At 34.1% G+C, this 15,555-nt stretch overlaps 3 protein-coding genes across 8 annotated transcripts; 2 read left to right on the top strand and 1 right to left on the bottom strand.

The window, feature by feature from the left end:
* The first annotated feature begins 1,492 nt into the window (after positions 1 to 1,492).
* On the top strand, positions 1,493 to 5,676 carry ProRS-m (prolyl-tRNA synthetase 2-like protein, mitochondrial). Of its 5 annotated transcripts, none has more exons than XR_013260819.1 (9): positions 1,493 to 1,639; positions 1,768 to 2,022; positions 2,103 to 2,183; positions 2,249 to 2,429; positions 2,512 to 2,720; positions 4,158 to 4,361; positions 4,436 to 4,584; positions 4,665 to 5,228; positions 5,409 to 5,676. XR_013260819.1 is itself a non-coding variant. In XM_077434700.1 (8 exons), the coding sequence occupies exons 1-8, from the start codon at positions 1,547 to 1,549 to the stop codon at positions 4,885 to 4,887; spliced, it is 1,395 nt and encodes a 464-aa protein (XP_077290826.1). In that variant the 5' UTR covers positions 1,493 to 1,546; the 3' UTR covers positions 4,888 to 5,676. The 5 variants fall into 5 exon arrangements, 1 of the variants encoding a protein (XP_077290826.1); XR_013260818.1 differs by having other exon boundaries at positions 4,665 to 5,198; positions 5,383 to 5,676; XR_013260821.1 differs by having other exon boundaries at positions 4,665 to 5,108; positions 5,383 to 5,674.
* A 1,548-nt stretch (positions 5,677 to 7,224) lies between these two features.
* On the top strand, positions 7,225 to 10,253 carry LOC143914492 (E3 ubiquitin-protein ligase siah-1-like). Of its 2 annotated transcripts, none has more exons than XM_077434742.1 (6): positions 7,225 to 7,807; positions 7,886 to 8,046; positions 8,125 to 8,293; positions 9,448 to 9,648; positions 9,723 to 9,837; positions 9,913 to 10,253. In XM_077434742.1, the coding sequence occupies exons 1-6, from the start codon at positions 7,798 to 7,800 to the stop codon at positions 10,094 to 10,096; spliced, it is 840 nt and encodes a 279-aa protein (XP_077290868.1). In that variant the 5' UTR covers positions 7,225 to 7,797; the 3' UTR covers positions 10,097 to 10,253. The 2 variants fall into 2 exon arrangements, with proteins under 2 accessions (XP_077290868.1, XP_077290867.1); XM_077434741.1 differs by having other exon boundaries at positions 7,404 to 7,807; positions 8,125 to 8,299; positions 9,913 to 10,247.
* eIF2Bbeta (eukaryotic translation initiation factor 2B subunit beta) lies at positions 9,249 to 14,643 on the bottom strand. The gene is made up of 10 exons (XM_077434734.1): positions 14,471 to 14,643; positions 14,201 to 14,287; positions 14,000 to 14,129; positions 13,764 to 13,918; positions 13,530 to 13,686; positions 13,364 to 13,459; positions 13,196 to 13,294; positions 13,011 to 13,117; positions 10,430 to 10,519; positions 9,249 to 10,350 (listed from the first exon to the last, which is right to left on the bottom strand). The coding sequence occupies exons 1-10, from the start codon at positions 14,608 to 14,610 to the stop codon at positions 10,278 to 10,280; spliced, it is 1,134 nt and encodes a 377-aa protein (XP_077290860.1). The 5' UTR covers positions 14,611 to 14,643; the 3' UTR covers positions 9,249 to 10,277.
* Between the last annotated feature and the right edge of the window lie 912 nt (positions 14,644 to 15,555).

Below are 15,555 nucleotides of genomic sequence, written 5' to 3' on the forward strand. Positions count from 1 at the left end.
TAATCAGAAAGCCTTGAAAAATCACATAATTCCAGTATTGCGCCCCTACTATGTATATCTCCCCCCCCCCCCTTTTTAAATATATTTAATCATCAGAGAAACACCAATCGGTCAGTAATTCCTGGCAAAATATAACCACGTCTATACATATGGGTATTATTACTAACTTATTGTTTTATAATTTTACCAACTCGACTGTCGTAACGGTTTCTCAGAGACCAGAAACTCGTCTGCTAACAGATAAGGCTTTGTTAAAAGCAAATAAAAACGATCAGGCAACATTGAAAAGAATTTATTCTGAGTATATCTGTAATGCTGCTGGTCAGACTTGGATATTTGTGACTGTGAAACGGTTTCTCGTTTAAATTGGCTAAAAATCTTCCTACCTACTATGTCACCACTATTTGAGTATGATTAATGTACAAGTCAAAATTCCTAGATGTCTCGTAATTCAACGACTTATGTAATAAAAATGCTGCATTGTTTATATGTAATTGGCCACGAAGGCGCATTTCGGTTTACCTGTTAGGCCTTCCTGGTATACATATATGTATATAATAAAATAAAAAAAATGTCTGTATGTAAGTTTGATTCGTCATTAGAGGTAGGATAGCCAAGGGGCCGTTCATTGTTCCATTGTTGTAAATCCTTTGTAAAAAAGGTTCGGCAAACCTTTAACAATGCATTTACAACATTTGAACAATACGCGGCCCTTTCTGGGTCCGGTGACTATTCATCATAATGTTTTGCCAAATTTGTTTTATTTAACGACAAAGCTATCACGATCATTTTTATTAAATCAGTAGAGGGGAGTCAAAATGGAGGGAGAACAAAATTATTCTCCACGTAACAACGTTACTATAAATATAGAAAATGTTCTGCTTGCGATATGGATATAAATGTTAAATTCATTTGCAGTTGAAATTTCATTATTGTACAATGATTTACATTCATTCATGCGGCTCGTCTATATGGGCTGCAGGGCTACAGCCTCCCAGTATAGTACAAATGCATGCTATATTTGTCGTCCATATGGGCTGCAGGCTGCAGACCTCCCAGTATAGTACATAAGCATGCTATTTTTGTCTTCATTTGATCACCTATGCAGCTATTATATCCCGATTAATCTCTGCGCCCCCCCCCCCCCCCTCTATGAATTCTCACGAGCCGCCACTGGTATTTATTTATTTATTCACACATTTTCCATAGTGACTTTACAGATCAACTCCAAGTCGTCACTATGGCTAACATATACGTATGGCTACATATTATATATGCCAGGAAAGCCTAACAGGTTAACCCCAGTGCCCTTTCCTGACCAATTAATTACAAACAATTATATTACATATTGTACTTATAACATTTTGTGATATTATAATATTTTTCTATTGCAATAACATCTTCAGTTCCGTTATTTCTCTATTTTTGACATGATTATTATTAAATCATGGAGAATATTTAAATTCAACTGACAACATTTTAGCGTGTTAAATTATTCGATCTTGCAACACTAGCTAAACTGTCACTGTCAAACATCAATACCGGCATGAAGTACATTTCGAAAATTTTTCAACCGTTAATCGTATCTCCTAGAAATGTCGCTTCTAAATCTCACGAAATTTCTTCGAATAGCCAACGGGTATCTATAAATTTACTATAAGTTTCATAAAACCTTACTTAAAAAAGTTAACCTAAAAATTTTAAAACCTCACCAAATTATACATAACAAAGTACTGTTTAAACACTTAATCATATTCAATTCTTCAGCTGATGGTGGACCTAGGTATAGTAAGATCGACCAGTAGTACGGGACTATTTGCTCTACTACCCCTCGGAGTGAGATCATTGGACAAACTCACCGCTATAGTGCATGCCAAACTAAATTCTTTAGATGCTTTACAAATTTCCCTTCCAACACTCGTCTCGGAAGATTTGTGGATCAAATCGCAAAGACTACAAGTCGCCGGTCCGGAAGTTATGAGAATGAAAGATAGACAAGACAGACGGTATATTCTATCTCCAGTTAGTAATGCTAAATACAACTCTTGTATCATATATGTATGTAATGACTTAATAACTTAAAGATTATATAAACGTTTTAGACTCATGAAGAGTCCATTACAGATCTCATTGCCTCGGTTTCACCACTTTCTGCCAGGCAGTTGCCGTTAAGATTATATCAAGTAAGTTGTAATTCATAATATAGACGAACACATTGATTGATATTTTAATCACGTTTTTATTGTAGATAGGCAATAAATATCGCGATGAGATGAGACCTCGATACGGTATAATAAGATCTAGAGAATTTTTGATGAAGGACATGTATACTTTTGATGTGGATAAAAATTTATCTATGAAAACTTATGAAGCAGTCAACGAAGCCTATGAACAGATATTTTCTGCTATAGGAATTGATTATATGAAAGGTTACTATCAAAATTACAATCACCGTTTATGTAAGTTCGTTATCAATTAACACTGTTATTGTAGAAAAATATTTAATTTTAGTTGAAGGCTGTACTGGTACCATAGGCGGCACAATATCTCATGAATATCACTACCCAGCATCGATCGGCGAAGATCAACTGCTCGAATGCAGCTCCTGTAATCACCGAGTCTCCCAAGAACAATTGTTAAGTTTGAACGAAATCACCGAAGATAATTTATCTTGCTCCAAATGTGGAGATAAAAACTTAAAAAAGACTTCAGGAATAGAAGTAATGATTTCTATATATCATACATATGTATATATGTTACAGTTGAAGTATATCTTCCAGTTGTAATATATTTTGACAAGTCCGAATATATTCCATCTAACCTGGTACCAATTACCGTTATAGTTACAATGTATTTTCAGTTGTAATATATTTAGACTAGTTTGAATATATTCCGTCTAACCCACGTAAGTTGACTCAAATGGTGAAGATATATTACAACTGAAAATACTTTTCAACCATAAGTTGGTACCAGGTTAGATGGAGACGTTAGGTTTTCGTGAAAATGTCACTCGACTAGTAAAGTCGTATTTTGTTTTGAACACATTCTTAAAGTACTCACTACCTTTATTTGTAATACCTAGCAAATATTAACACATCATGGAATTCTAAAGCATTCATAAAAGCATCAGAGGTGTCAAAACTCAACTGTTATATTACAACTGGCGCACATTGTCGAAAGTATATTTGATCTTGTAGAGATATAATTTACTAGTTGAATTGTATTCTAATAAGAATGACCTAAAACGCCGGTTGGAATATATTACAAGCATAGATATAGAATACCATAGATACGCCCTGAAGCTCTAAGCCGGTCACCCTGTTGGACCATGCACACACAAAAAAAAGTACAGATCATGCATACTCTCTCTCAGTAGCTAGTTACCTGCTAAGTAGGAAGGTCGATTGACATTTTTCGAAAATGCCAACGTGTGCAGTGAAATTGTGTTACAATTACTCAAGAAAACATAAAAAGGCGGATGGCATCATAAGTAAGAATTAATATATAATGTCTTCAATTATAGTAGTATTTTAACATATAATGAAATATCGGCGCGATGTATGTACTGATGGAACAGCGGTCGACAACCTGGGTGTCACTAAATGCACGCGTATATCTTGTTGGCACTGAAGGAAATTCAGAAATCGACATTAAGTTTAAAACTACAAACAATGAACTAAATATTAAAGTGTCAACTTTAAAATTGATCCTTGTGGAAGTTACTAATGTTTAAATATTGTAATAGTTAATGATGGTTTTATTACAATAACATACATTTGTAGTTTAATATAGTGTGTATAGCTAAATATTTTTTTCTTAATATGGCTTTATTAGTTTGGTTTACTGTCACGCGGAGTGTCCAATAAAATAAAGTTATAAATATAATAAAACTTCAGAGCATGTACATATGTACATAAACTGGTTGCTGACCACTGCCGACCGCTGCGTCCTTCCTTTTTTTTCACCACTTCCCCGCTAGTTAAACCCCCCGCACCCCTCAGTTAGTGGCGACAAGAACATACAACGAAATTTGTATGTAATGGCATATCTAGGTTGTTCTATATCTATGATTATAAGTGAAAAAACACTTCGACTGTAACATACACACATGTGCATTATTTTTGTATGAGATTACGACAACTTCTGAAATATTCCAGGTGGGTCACACGTTTCTTTTAGGTACAAAATATTCCACAGCTCTCCAAGCGTTTACAATCGGCTCTACTCCATTGCACATGGGTTGTTACGGTTTGGGTCTTTCTCGGCTTTTGGGAGCCGCTTTAGAAAACCTATCCACTGAAACTGAACTAAGATGGCCGACATCTATTGTGCCGTTCACCGTCTGCATCATCGGACCAAAAGTGTGTAAACACGTTTCTCATACATCACATTATACATTATGTTATCCGATTTAACTTATCGGCCCTAAAAACAGAATGGATCTAAAGAGGACAAAACGGCGACACCTCTCATCGAAGACTTGTATTCAACGCTCACTAAATCGTTACCTGTATTACATGATGACATAATTATAGATGACAGATCTCATTTGACTATAGGAAAGAGAGTACTAGAAGCTAGACGGTGATGATATAATATTTACTATTTTATTAAATTTTCTTTTTAAACATAAAATAGTTTATTTAACTGTGCAATTCTTTCAGGTTTGGTTATCCATATATAGTAGTCGTCGGTCAAAAAGCTTGTCAAGAAATTCCACAGTATGAATTATTAGATTTAAAGGCAGAAACTTCGTATTTAGATAAATCTGAATTGATTAGTAAAATTCATGATTTGACGAAGACGCTAAGAACTTTCCCAAATCAAAACTATATGGACACGTATAGCGTGTCGAGTGATGTCTTGACAGAAAATAGTTTGAAATAAATAATGCATTTTAGATTACCTGATATTTTAGTATTATACTTATTTCAATGCTGATCCACAATTCTCAATTAATTTTAATTATAGCAATGGCTCTTTGAATCAAATTTTCAGCCTTGTTAAATAATATGGGTGCTACTTTAGTATGCGGTCTACCTTAGCTTGCGATCTACCTTTGAATCGCAGTGGACTATTTTTTTTTATTTTTAACGTAGCAACGACCTGTTTATTATAATTTTTGATTTTTTCTTGCCACCCCATAATGTTGTCGAAGCATTTCTATCAAAATATCGTCAGCAGCGAAGAAAATACTGGCCCTAACAACCTAATCTTTAATGAATAGGGCCAACCCTAACTTAACTTAACCTAACCTGACCCTTAAATAAATAGGTGTTGACTGCTAAGATGTTTTATTTCATCAATATTTTCACAAAAAAAACATATCTTAGCAGCCAACACCTATTTATTTAAGGGTCAGGTTAGGTTAGGTTAAGTTAGGGTTGGCCCTATTCATTTAAGATTAGGTTGTTAAGGTCGGTATTATTCAGTCTCACTGTCACACGCGAGAACTGAGACAGTGAGACCGCATATTAAAGTAAAAACGTGAAGGTAGATCGCATACTAAAGTAGGTATGTGAAGGTAGACCGCATACTAAAGTGGCACCATAATATGTATGTACATAATTGGTTTATTTCATTCCTCTCAACTTTGTTTAGAATATTAAAAAAATATCAACAAATGAAAAACTTAATTAGTTTTTTTAGAATAAAAATAAACATTTATCAAATGATACGTTGTATTTTATTTTTTTTTTTTAATCATCAATCCACTACCGACTATACAAGATAGTTTGTCAACTTCAACTTATACAGAATACATTTCAAAAGGTTGACCTATATATTACACAAGTTTTGCACTTTCTATGAGTGCAAAACAATCCCCCCCCTAGTATTTATAATAATACTACAATATATTTTTATCTTGACTGTATTATCTTTATCTTTGTGTATTATCTATAATTCATTTGATCAATGTGACTCATTAGGGTTACCTGTAATGCCGCAATGGTATCAACTTTTTCAAAACAAATCATTTTTTCTAATTCGCATAGCAAATAGGAGTCTACCTCACGGGACCGAAAGTGAAAAGGTCGAAAAAGCAAATATCGGAAGGCAAAGATCGAAAAATCAAAAATAGGGTGCATGGTAAACGGTACTATGTATATATAATATATATTAGTGGCATGCGGTGAAATTATCTCTCTTTTTGTCATACAGCCTTATTTAATGTGCGCGCGCAGAAAAGCCTGTTCCTCTTCTTCGTGTTGTATCCTGCTCGCGCAAATTAAGTCAGTATGTACCGTTTACCATGCACCCTTTTTTTTATCTTTCGACTTAAGATCTTTCGATTTTCGATCTTTGCCTTCCGATATTTGCGTTTTCGGGCGTTTCACTTTCGGGCCCGTGAGGGAGACCGAATATATACATATGTACATACGTATAATTTGAAAAATGGTAAATAACTAAACTAATCCAGAAAATTTTATGGTCTACAGCAGTGGTTCTCAGGCAAAACTTTACCGTGGCCGCACAGGTGATAATAGTGGTCCCATGGAAATGTCTTGTGGCCGCACCAAATTTAATCAAATAAATTAAAGTTACAAAAAAAGTGAATCAATTTATTCATAAAATAAAAGAAATTTTAACATTTTGGTATCTATTTATTTAATAATAATGCAAATGGAAATTGCTCAATACTCCTTTCTTCCAATGCAAGCCGCATTGCTGCTTCTAAGTTTGCGTCTGTTGGCTGGTTTCTAAATTTGTTTTTAATAAAGTGCATTACACTGAATGATCTTTCGCAATATACGGTAGTGGGAAAAATAGACAATATTAATAAAGCAATTGTTGCCAAATCTTTATATTGGTTTGTTTCATTGTCAACGTATATTTCCGACCAAAATTTTTGAACTGAAATATTATTAAAATGGTTATTAAGTACTTGATCATGACTAATTTCTAATAATGCATATTTTACGTTAGCCCAGTTAATTAATATCAATACTGAAAATGATTTTAATCTATTTTGTAGTAGTATGAAATTTTCATCTGTCATAATAAAAGTGGAAGATACAAAAGAAACAGTTTTAAAAAAATTCAATTCTTCGAACCTTTTATCAAGTTCCAGATTCAGAGATTTAAGATACTCTATTATTATAAGTTTTAATTTTAATTTTGAAGTTGTGTCTGTCATCTTATCTATCAAATCACTAACAGAAGATAAAATTGAAAAATTGTCATTTTAAACTTCCGTCACAAGTCTTTTTTTAGTTTGTCAATGATGAGCATGGTTTTTATTATTGTTGAGTTACTTTTTTGTAGTTTTGAAAAAATATATTAAATTTTTTTAAATATTAGTATTATTTTCTATTAAGTCGCTGGTGGCCGCAGTAAAATCCACTAGTGGCCGCACTTGAGAACCACTGGTCTACAGTCAAAGCAACATAAAATGGTGCAGTGAATTTGATGATTCTTAATTTGAAACTAGATTTGTATAGCAAACATACACTCATCTATATTAAACTTTGTACTTATTGTAAATAATTCCATAGCAGAAAAACATTAACGAATTTGTAGACATAACCATCACTATCAATTGATTTTAAATCCGATTTCGAAAAAATCTCTAAACGCCTTACAATCGTATATTAAAAGATAACTCTACTAACAAAATTAGATCTGTATCATATAACAAGAACAACTTAATTCTGGATTCTATAATCTTCAAATTGATAGCAAGTGCGTCAAACAAAAGATAAGCCAATAATTCAGCGATAACTACATAAGTTTCCACATAATTAAACTTACGTTTTATCGTTCGAAGCGAGTACACATCCTATACAAGCCACAAAAATGAACAAATGTAAGTATTCGTACAAAATAAGAACATGCAAATCTCAATTGATTGTAACGGATTTCCAATTGTATTTTATTTCGAAAGCACTGAAAGATCTTTTACTTTCGGACCACTATGCCAGCCTGACCGGAGAGTTGCAGTGCGCATGCAAAGCCTATTTGCAACCTCCCATATTATTGTGTACCCAAGGACATGGTTCGTGCAGTAAATGTCGCAGAAGATACCAACGGTGTTCCACTTGCAAAGTATTGAAAAAAATGTACTTACATATATAATGGTATCTTGTTTTGATGATTTATATCCATAATAGTATGTTTCATCAGGAAGAGTTTACCGAGACCAGAAGCGTGGCATTGGAAGCATTGGCAGACAAGTTGCAGTTCCCCTGTCCCCATAAAGGATGCAAGGCTCGCGTGCAACTGAGCATGCTCAATGAGCACGAAGCGTCATGTTTGTTCAGACCTACTCCGTGCTTCATGAACAAAGTTTACGGTGATTGTAAAGAGTTTATTTTACATATATTCTATTCCACGTTGCTGTTTCGACGTAATTTTTCAGCTAGTTTAGTTTTTCTTAGACAACCGATTCTTTTACCTACCTATCAAACTGCGTCAACTTGCTTGATCCTGCAAGATATGAAGTGCTTAGGTATTTTAGGATTAGTATGGTGAAAAAGGTACAATTTTCAACACTCTTGCCAATGTATGTAAAGCATTATAAACACAAGTTCATTTTAACTTTTAATCAGTGTAAGATTGAGATTGTAAATGTTTATACTCTGTTTTGAGGAAGTCCACATTACTCTGGTGAATGGTGAAGATTGTATTCAACGCACTTTCCATAGTAACCCGATAATTGGGCACTTTTCTGGAACTTGTTATTCTTTTTGAACTTTTTGTCCTTATAAATGATTGAAAAGTCGACACTATTGAAAACTTAAGCATTCTTATCTTGCTAAATATCAAGTTGAATCCATTGAAAATAAACCGGGGCTGAACATGTCTACCCTCAATGTTTTATAGGTTGTGGCTATTTACAGGTACTATATCTGCGAATTATTGGCTATTTGCAGGTACTATATCTGCGACAGGCGCAAAGCCTTATAATCCGATTATAATTTCTTACATTTAATGTATGCTAGACTTGTTTAATCAATCGTTCATTATACATGAGGCAAATACATTTCGCACGTTATTATAATTGATTTGTATCATTTAGCTAGTTCGCGGCTTGTACTTGTATGTAGGTATTATACGTTGTATATGATAATAATTTTCTAACAATTAATAATATTAACTAATTTGGATTATATTTTTTACTCTAAGTCACTTTACGAGTTCGAACTAAATTTTTAGAGGTTTAAATCAAAATTTGAACAGTAAACACGCTGACAGTGACAGTTCACGCGCATGCGCAGAAGGCTTTGCGCCTGTCGCAGATATAGTACCTGCAAATAGCCAATAATTTGCAGATATGGTATCTGCAAATAGCCACAACCTATTTTATACTTTCAATTAAAAATTAATTAAAACCACATCATATACCTGGCATATGCATAGCAACATTTTATATCTTTAGGGCAAAGCTATTCTGAAATTGTGTGACATGCATTTTGTGAAAGCATATGATTGCACTTGTATTTTAAGGTGGCTGCAACTGGAAAGGTATAGCGTCTGAATGGTTGAACCATTGCATCGAGAAGCACAACGATAAAGTGAGTGATCTGCCTTTCGTTAAGTTCAGCGAACCATGGTCTCCGAGGCACCGAGATCCTGTTATGCGTTACCACTTGTTACGTTGCTTCGAAAAAGTTTTCAGCATGTATCAAATATACGATAGCAAATCAGGTATTAATATTGATATACGCACACATGGCATGTAAATAAATTTATTTAACTTATGTGTTTCGGTGATTTAAAAGGAAAGACGATGTGGACTGTCATATCGATAGGAGACGAGAAGGAAATAGACAAATCATATTATTTTGATTTAGAAATGTACGATCCTAAAAATCCTATGAAGAAGATAGCCTTCAGGTATTGTTTGATGAATATATTGAAATATTAATGAGTACCAAATTCTATACTTTTATTTATTATATATGTATATAGGCAAGTTTGTAAGTCAGAATCAGATGCAGACATTTTAGATCCATCGCAGAACGTTTTGATTCCATTGGAGCAAATACTATATATGTTAGACGGTGAAAAGAATATTCATTTCAATCTACGGATAGATGAATTCAATGACTCCGACGTTGATGATACTCTTATTAAAGTGAATGGTAAATCTTAAATATATGTACATATATTGAATCAAATTTTCTTTTTATACTGTTACGTTGAAATAATTATATAAAATCTTTCATTGTCATATATCGAATATATTTACATTGTTGAAAAATAAAACTCATATCCCAATAAACATATTCCATACGATTTGTATCAAATTTATTTGCAGAATTGTCCTTTTAGTATTATAACTTATAGTCGTCACGATGATACAGCTCGGATAGATGATAGTATATGTAAGATGGAGCGTTGTTTCCACTGGAATATTAACAAAATGCATAAACAATAGTTCACTTATGTAGATTAAAACTTCAATTGACATTGAAAATTAACATACGAATTAGTAATAAATAAAGTCACCAAATCGGGCGGCACGTAGTCGTAAATCGGACAGTAAGCGTGAGTTCGATGAATCAGTTGACCATTGCTGGAAATAAACATCATTTTTATTGACATAATCGCCGTAATATACGTGCATATAAAAGTATTATTAATTTCAATATAATCATTTTGGCCTATAAACATGCTTGTTTCCATTTGTTAAAAACATTCCCAAATTGGATAAATTTATACGCTCCGCTGCAATTGGTTGCAAACCACGTGGCTGCATGCTCATTTCATACTTTTGTCTCGGTTTTTGCCATTTTAAACTTGCCAGAAAGATCCAACTCAATTTTAAGAATTGCCAATCATCATTGTACATCGAAATGTCATCTGCGCAACCCCATGAATATCTCGTCTTTCGAAATGAGCATGCAGCCGCGTAGTTTGCAATCATTTGTAAAAAAACCCAAATTTATAATGTAAAGGTTCGTTCACTTTAAAAACTGAAAAATGTTTATTGTCAATGAGATAAAATTTTCAAAAATGATATTTCCTATAATTCTTCCAAGAGCCAGATTTTTTATGAACCCTTTTTTAAATCATATATCTAATATCACTATTCGGTCTGTGTGTCTGTCTGAGATAACGCTCGCCGTACTATAATAGTCGTTTCGATTCGACATACATACGTACATCATAGCTAAACCACTGCCAAAACGTATATACGAATACAATAACAAAAGAAAAAACTTCTATATGTACTGATCGCTACTAATGTTTCCGCTTGGCAGGAAATTTAACGCCATCTATTAAAAATTTATATTATTTATTTATTTATTTTTCTATCGGTGTTTTATATTATCAATATGTAGGTAGTTTTTAGCGTTTTTTTTCATACCACTTCAATGCCGTTGACAGCTATAGCCGCACACGCTATAAGGCGAAATTGTGTAATTAAAGAATTCAGCTAAAAATCAAGAGACCTCTGTATATTTTTAAGGAAAATTATAAAAAAAAAAAAAAAAAAATTTTCCAACTGGTTTCAAAGTTAATCGTCATTAAGTGAATATATGTCGTTAGGGCTACCACATGTTCATTGTGACGTGTCAAATTTCACAAACAAATTATTTTCGTATTTATTTTCGTCTACAAATTTACTAAACTTGTTTACATTCCGTTTATTTTATTAATTTTCTATTTTAATTTTTTTTTATTATTTTCCGTGAAATTTGTGATTTTTTTTTTGTTTTGATGTGGCAACCCTATATCATTACATATTTCCAACGATTTACTACATTATAATAATGAACAACTTTCTACATTTAATTTTTTTTTTTTCAAATTAAAAATTTGTGGCAGCCCTATTATCAAAACACAAATATGCGTATTTCTAATGAACTAATGACTAAAAATTAAAGTTGAAGTCTATATTATGGATAAAAAAATATTGATTTTTTTTTTTTTTGGACTGATTTAAGTCTAAAAAAAATCTTAAACATCTCCGGCATTCAAGTGCTTAAAAAATTAAATATAAATATATTTAAAAGGTATTTGAAAAAAATTCGACGGCGTGGGGATCTAACACATGACCGACGACACATTTCTTTTAATTTTTTTAATTTAATAACTTAATATGCCAACACCCATGCAATGATATGACATCGGGTACAACACTAGTAATTATATATTTATGAATTATAATAGCCAATACTTTTGCTAGAATGTACTTCACAAATACCGTTACTTCTCGGATTTTTAAATTAAAACTATTTAGCATATCATTATTTACTGCCATTCACCTTTCACTGTTAGACGAAGGCCTCTCCAACACGCTTCCATTCACCTCTGGTTTTGTGCAACTGTCAACCATCTCACCCCACCTATTTTCCTAATTTCGTCAACCCATCTTCTTTGCGGCCCTCCTTTTACCTTTTTGCATTCTCTCGAGTACCATTCTAGCACTTCTTTTGACCACCTTTCGTCCATTCTTCTAGCTAAGTGACCGGTCCATTGTCATTTCAATCTCTACATTCTCTACACTATATCCACTACCCTTTTCATACTTCTCAACCACGTATTCCGTTTCCTATCGCTCCTCGTTATGCTGAGCGTACTCCTTTGAGTGCATTCAACTCCAAAATATTATAAAGCATAACCAAATAGCTTGTTATACAGCTGAACACTTGAACCAAATTTATTGTGACTACATATTCCTACATAACATAAAATATCTCACTATATCCATGTTTATAATATTGTAACATAGAGATTAGGTGAGTGGCGCTCGTGGACCGATGACCGACGCCAAAATGGCCTCGACGTATAGAGGAGTCGTGTATAACGGCCAATAGGATCGCGCGACTCATCGACCAATAGGATCTCGCGAATATCTGTGCACGGAAAACACCCGATGAGTATAAATATTGGGCGCTTTCGAACTGTAGAGCATTCGGAGCTGGAGAGCTGACGAGTGCAGATCAATAAACAACTTCTACAACAACCTGGAAACCACTCTTCAAGTCCACGCAACAATGCTATTCATCTTTGTCTGCAAGATAAATATTGAGTTATATAATAATCAAAATAATCTTAACCTGTATGGTAGAGCTCCTTCGGGACTTGCCAATATATTGAATTGCTCTTGTTCATAGTTACAAAGATGCTCGGGGCATAGTTTGTACAACGGACATAATATAATCACCTAAGAAAAAATAAATAGTTCAACATATGTAAATATATTTATCGAAATTATTTGGATTTCTTTTAATAAAGCACTTACAGGTACGCTATAATGTTTTGCCGCCAAGGCAACAGTATGACTTCCGACTACAGCTCGAAGTCCTCCACCAGCCAGCACAGTTTGTGTACCCAACATCACCTATTCGAAACAAACAGCATAATTCAACCAGTGTCAATAAATAGACGTGCGTATTTATTATATATTAACCTTATTAACACGGGACATGACAGCGAAAATGGCACTATCGGCTATAACCGTAGTTTCAATTTTGGCTTTCGCCAACTGTGCAGCCATACGATGTCCCTACATAGACAAAAAAAACATTAGCAAACCAATCCAAGTCATCAGACACAAACATTCTTATAACAATTACCTCTCCGTTGGGTGCGTTTTCGGCGACCAATACATGAAACTGTCTTTTTTGTGCGGCGCGTTTCAAAAACGATTCCACAAGTCTTGAAGCGCCGAGAGTCAAAATGATTTCATTCGAATGTATATGCTCTGTAGCCTGCGATGCGATACTCTCGAGACTGCAAAATTCATATAAAGCCGTGTACGAAATATCATCAAGTAATTAACACAAGTATGAGCATCTATAATGTAATACCAAGTCTCCAATTCAATTTGAAATTCAGATATGTGTTCGAGTACCGTTTCTTTAAGATTGGGTACATTTTTACGGTACGACGTTGCAGCTTCGTCGTTCGGTCTAACAATCCCTTCTAAGGAATTAGTTGTCGAGGCACTCGCCGATGAAGAGTCCTTCAAAGAATTTCAGACATTGTATTATACATCTAATGACCAAATTGTTTACACATTGTTGATTACAGTAATAAGTTCAACCTTGGTTGCGGCAATGTATTCCGTTCTTATGATGCACAAAATCCTTCGGACCATATTCCCCGCTACGGCTTCTTGAGGCAATCTGTTTACAAGTAACTTTCCAGCAGTTTTCACTTGATCCAATAATTCTCTAATTTTCAGAAGATATATTAATACAGTTTTATATTATATATTAAATGTTTATGTAATATTTTGACTTACTCTGCATTTTCGAATTTTGCTTTTTGTATGAGGTCTTTCAATAAGGTTACCGTATTTACGGCTATTTTAAAAGACCCGTCAATTTTCCTAGACAAAAGAAAACATTTAATAAAACTTTCATTTTTTTTTTAGGCAAATAAAAAGTAAAGATTTCAAAAAGGGTATAAATTGTGTCCATTCTTATAAATAGTTTTATATATCTAAATATGTTCCTCCAAACGCAAGTGACAAGAGTGTTAATATTATAAAGAAAAGGTGATCCAATTAGACCTGGTCTTCACATCGGAGATAAACTTGACGATAGGGTCTCGCACCGTCTCTTCAGGCATCCTGACTGATTGCCAACTGTCAAGTTTTACACCAGCTGCCTCTTCCACTAAACAGGTTAGCTCGATTGAATCATTTGACATTTATCATAACACTACAAATAATGTCCATTAACTGATGAATTGAGGGAATAAATCACATTAGAACGATTGAATTTATACTGCATAATTATGCTGTATTTACATGAGGCCATTTTTTAAAACACTTCACGAAGGCTATAATAGGCGTTCTGAGTCAGAAAGCCTATATTATCTCGGCTTAGTTGAATGTCTTAAAAATTGACTTCGTGTAAATGCAACGTTATTCTAAGGGGTTCGGTGATTCCTCCGCAAAAAGCGATCGCGCGCACGTCACTAAAATTTTGATCACAGAACATCTGGCACCCAAAAATTCCATCAATCGCGAAATATTGTACTAACGAGAACTCGAGTGCCAGATGTATTGTGTATTCCCGATTTTTACATACCTCCTTTGCCGGTTTCCGTGACGAGCCAGAATGTTAAATTACAGAAAACGCAAATATCGGAAGGCAAAGATCGAAAATCGAAAGATCAAAAAAAAGGGTGCATGGTAAACGATACATACTCACTTAATTTGCGCGAGCAGGGTACAACAGGAACAAGAGGAATAGGCTTTTCCTCCCGTATTCTGCGCGCGCACATTAATACGGGAGGAAAAGCCTGTTCCTCTTGTTCCTGTTGTACCCTGCTCGCGCAAATTAAGTGAGTATGTACCGTTTACCAAACACCATTTTTTTTGATCTTTCGACTTAAGGTCTTTCGATTTTCTATCTTTGCCTTCCGATATTTGTGTTTTCTGTAATTTAACATTCTGGCTCGTCACGTAGACCCCTCCTTTACATACCTAAAACTGGTCACACCCTAAAATCGGTCAACCAGTTTTCTCGTGACCGATTTTAGGGTGTGACCAGTTTTAGTGTGACGGGTGATCACGTGTGACCGATCTAGAGCGATCGGTTGTCCTGCGACCGGTTCACATTTGACTAGTAATCACCGAACCAGTGGGTA

The sequence above is a fragment of the Arctopsyche grandis genome, chromosome 7 (genome assembly GCF_051622035.1).
Source record: "Arctopsyche grandis isolate Sample6627 chromosome 7, ASM5162203v2, whole genome shotgun sequence".
Taxonomy (NCBI): Eukaryota; Metazoa; Arthropoda; class Insecta; order Trichoptera; family Hydropsychidae; genus Arctopsyche; species Arctopsyche grandis.

Excerpts from the sequence above, each read along its gene's own strand:
- ProRS-m (XM_077434700.1), top strand. The coding sequence starts at position 1,547 with ATGAAGTACATTTCGAAAATTTTTCAACCGTTAATCGTATCTCCTAGA. Across the intron at positions 2,184-2,248 it reads TGCCGTTAAGATTATATCAA|ATAGGCAATAAATATCGCGA; the intron begins GTAAGTTGTAAT and ends TTTTTATTGTAG. Across the intron at positions 2,430-2,511 it reads AGGAATTGATTATATGAAAG|TTGAAGGCTGTACTGGTACC; the intron begins GTTACTATCAAA and ends ATTTAATTTTAG.
- LOC143914492 (XM_077434741.1), top strand. Across the intron at positions 9,649-9,722 it reads AATATACGATAGCAAATCAG|GAAAGACGATGTGGACTGTC; the intron begins GTATTAATATTG and ends GTGATTTAAAAG. Across the intron at positions 9,838-9,912 it reads ATGAAGAAGATAGCCTTCAG|GCAAGTTTGTAAGTCAGAAT; the intron begins GTATTGTTTGAT and ends ATATGTATATAG.
- eIF2Bbeta (XM_077434734.1), bottom strand. The coding sequence starts at position 14,610 with ATGTCAAATGATTCAATCGAGCTAACCTGTTTAGTGGAAGAGGCAGCT. Across the intron at positions 14,288-14,470 it reads ATCTCCGATGTGAAGACCAG|GAAAATTGACGGGTCTTTTA; the intron begins GTCTAATTGGAT and ends TCTTTTGTCTAG. Across the intron at positions 13,919-13,999 it reads AATACATTGCCGCAACCAAG|GACTCTTCATCGGCGAGTGC; the intron begins GTTGAACTTATT and ends AATTCTTTGAAG.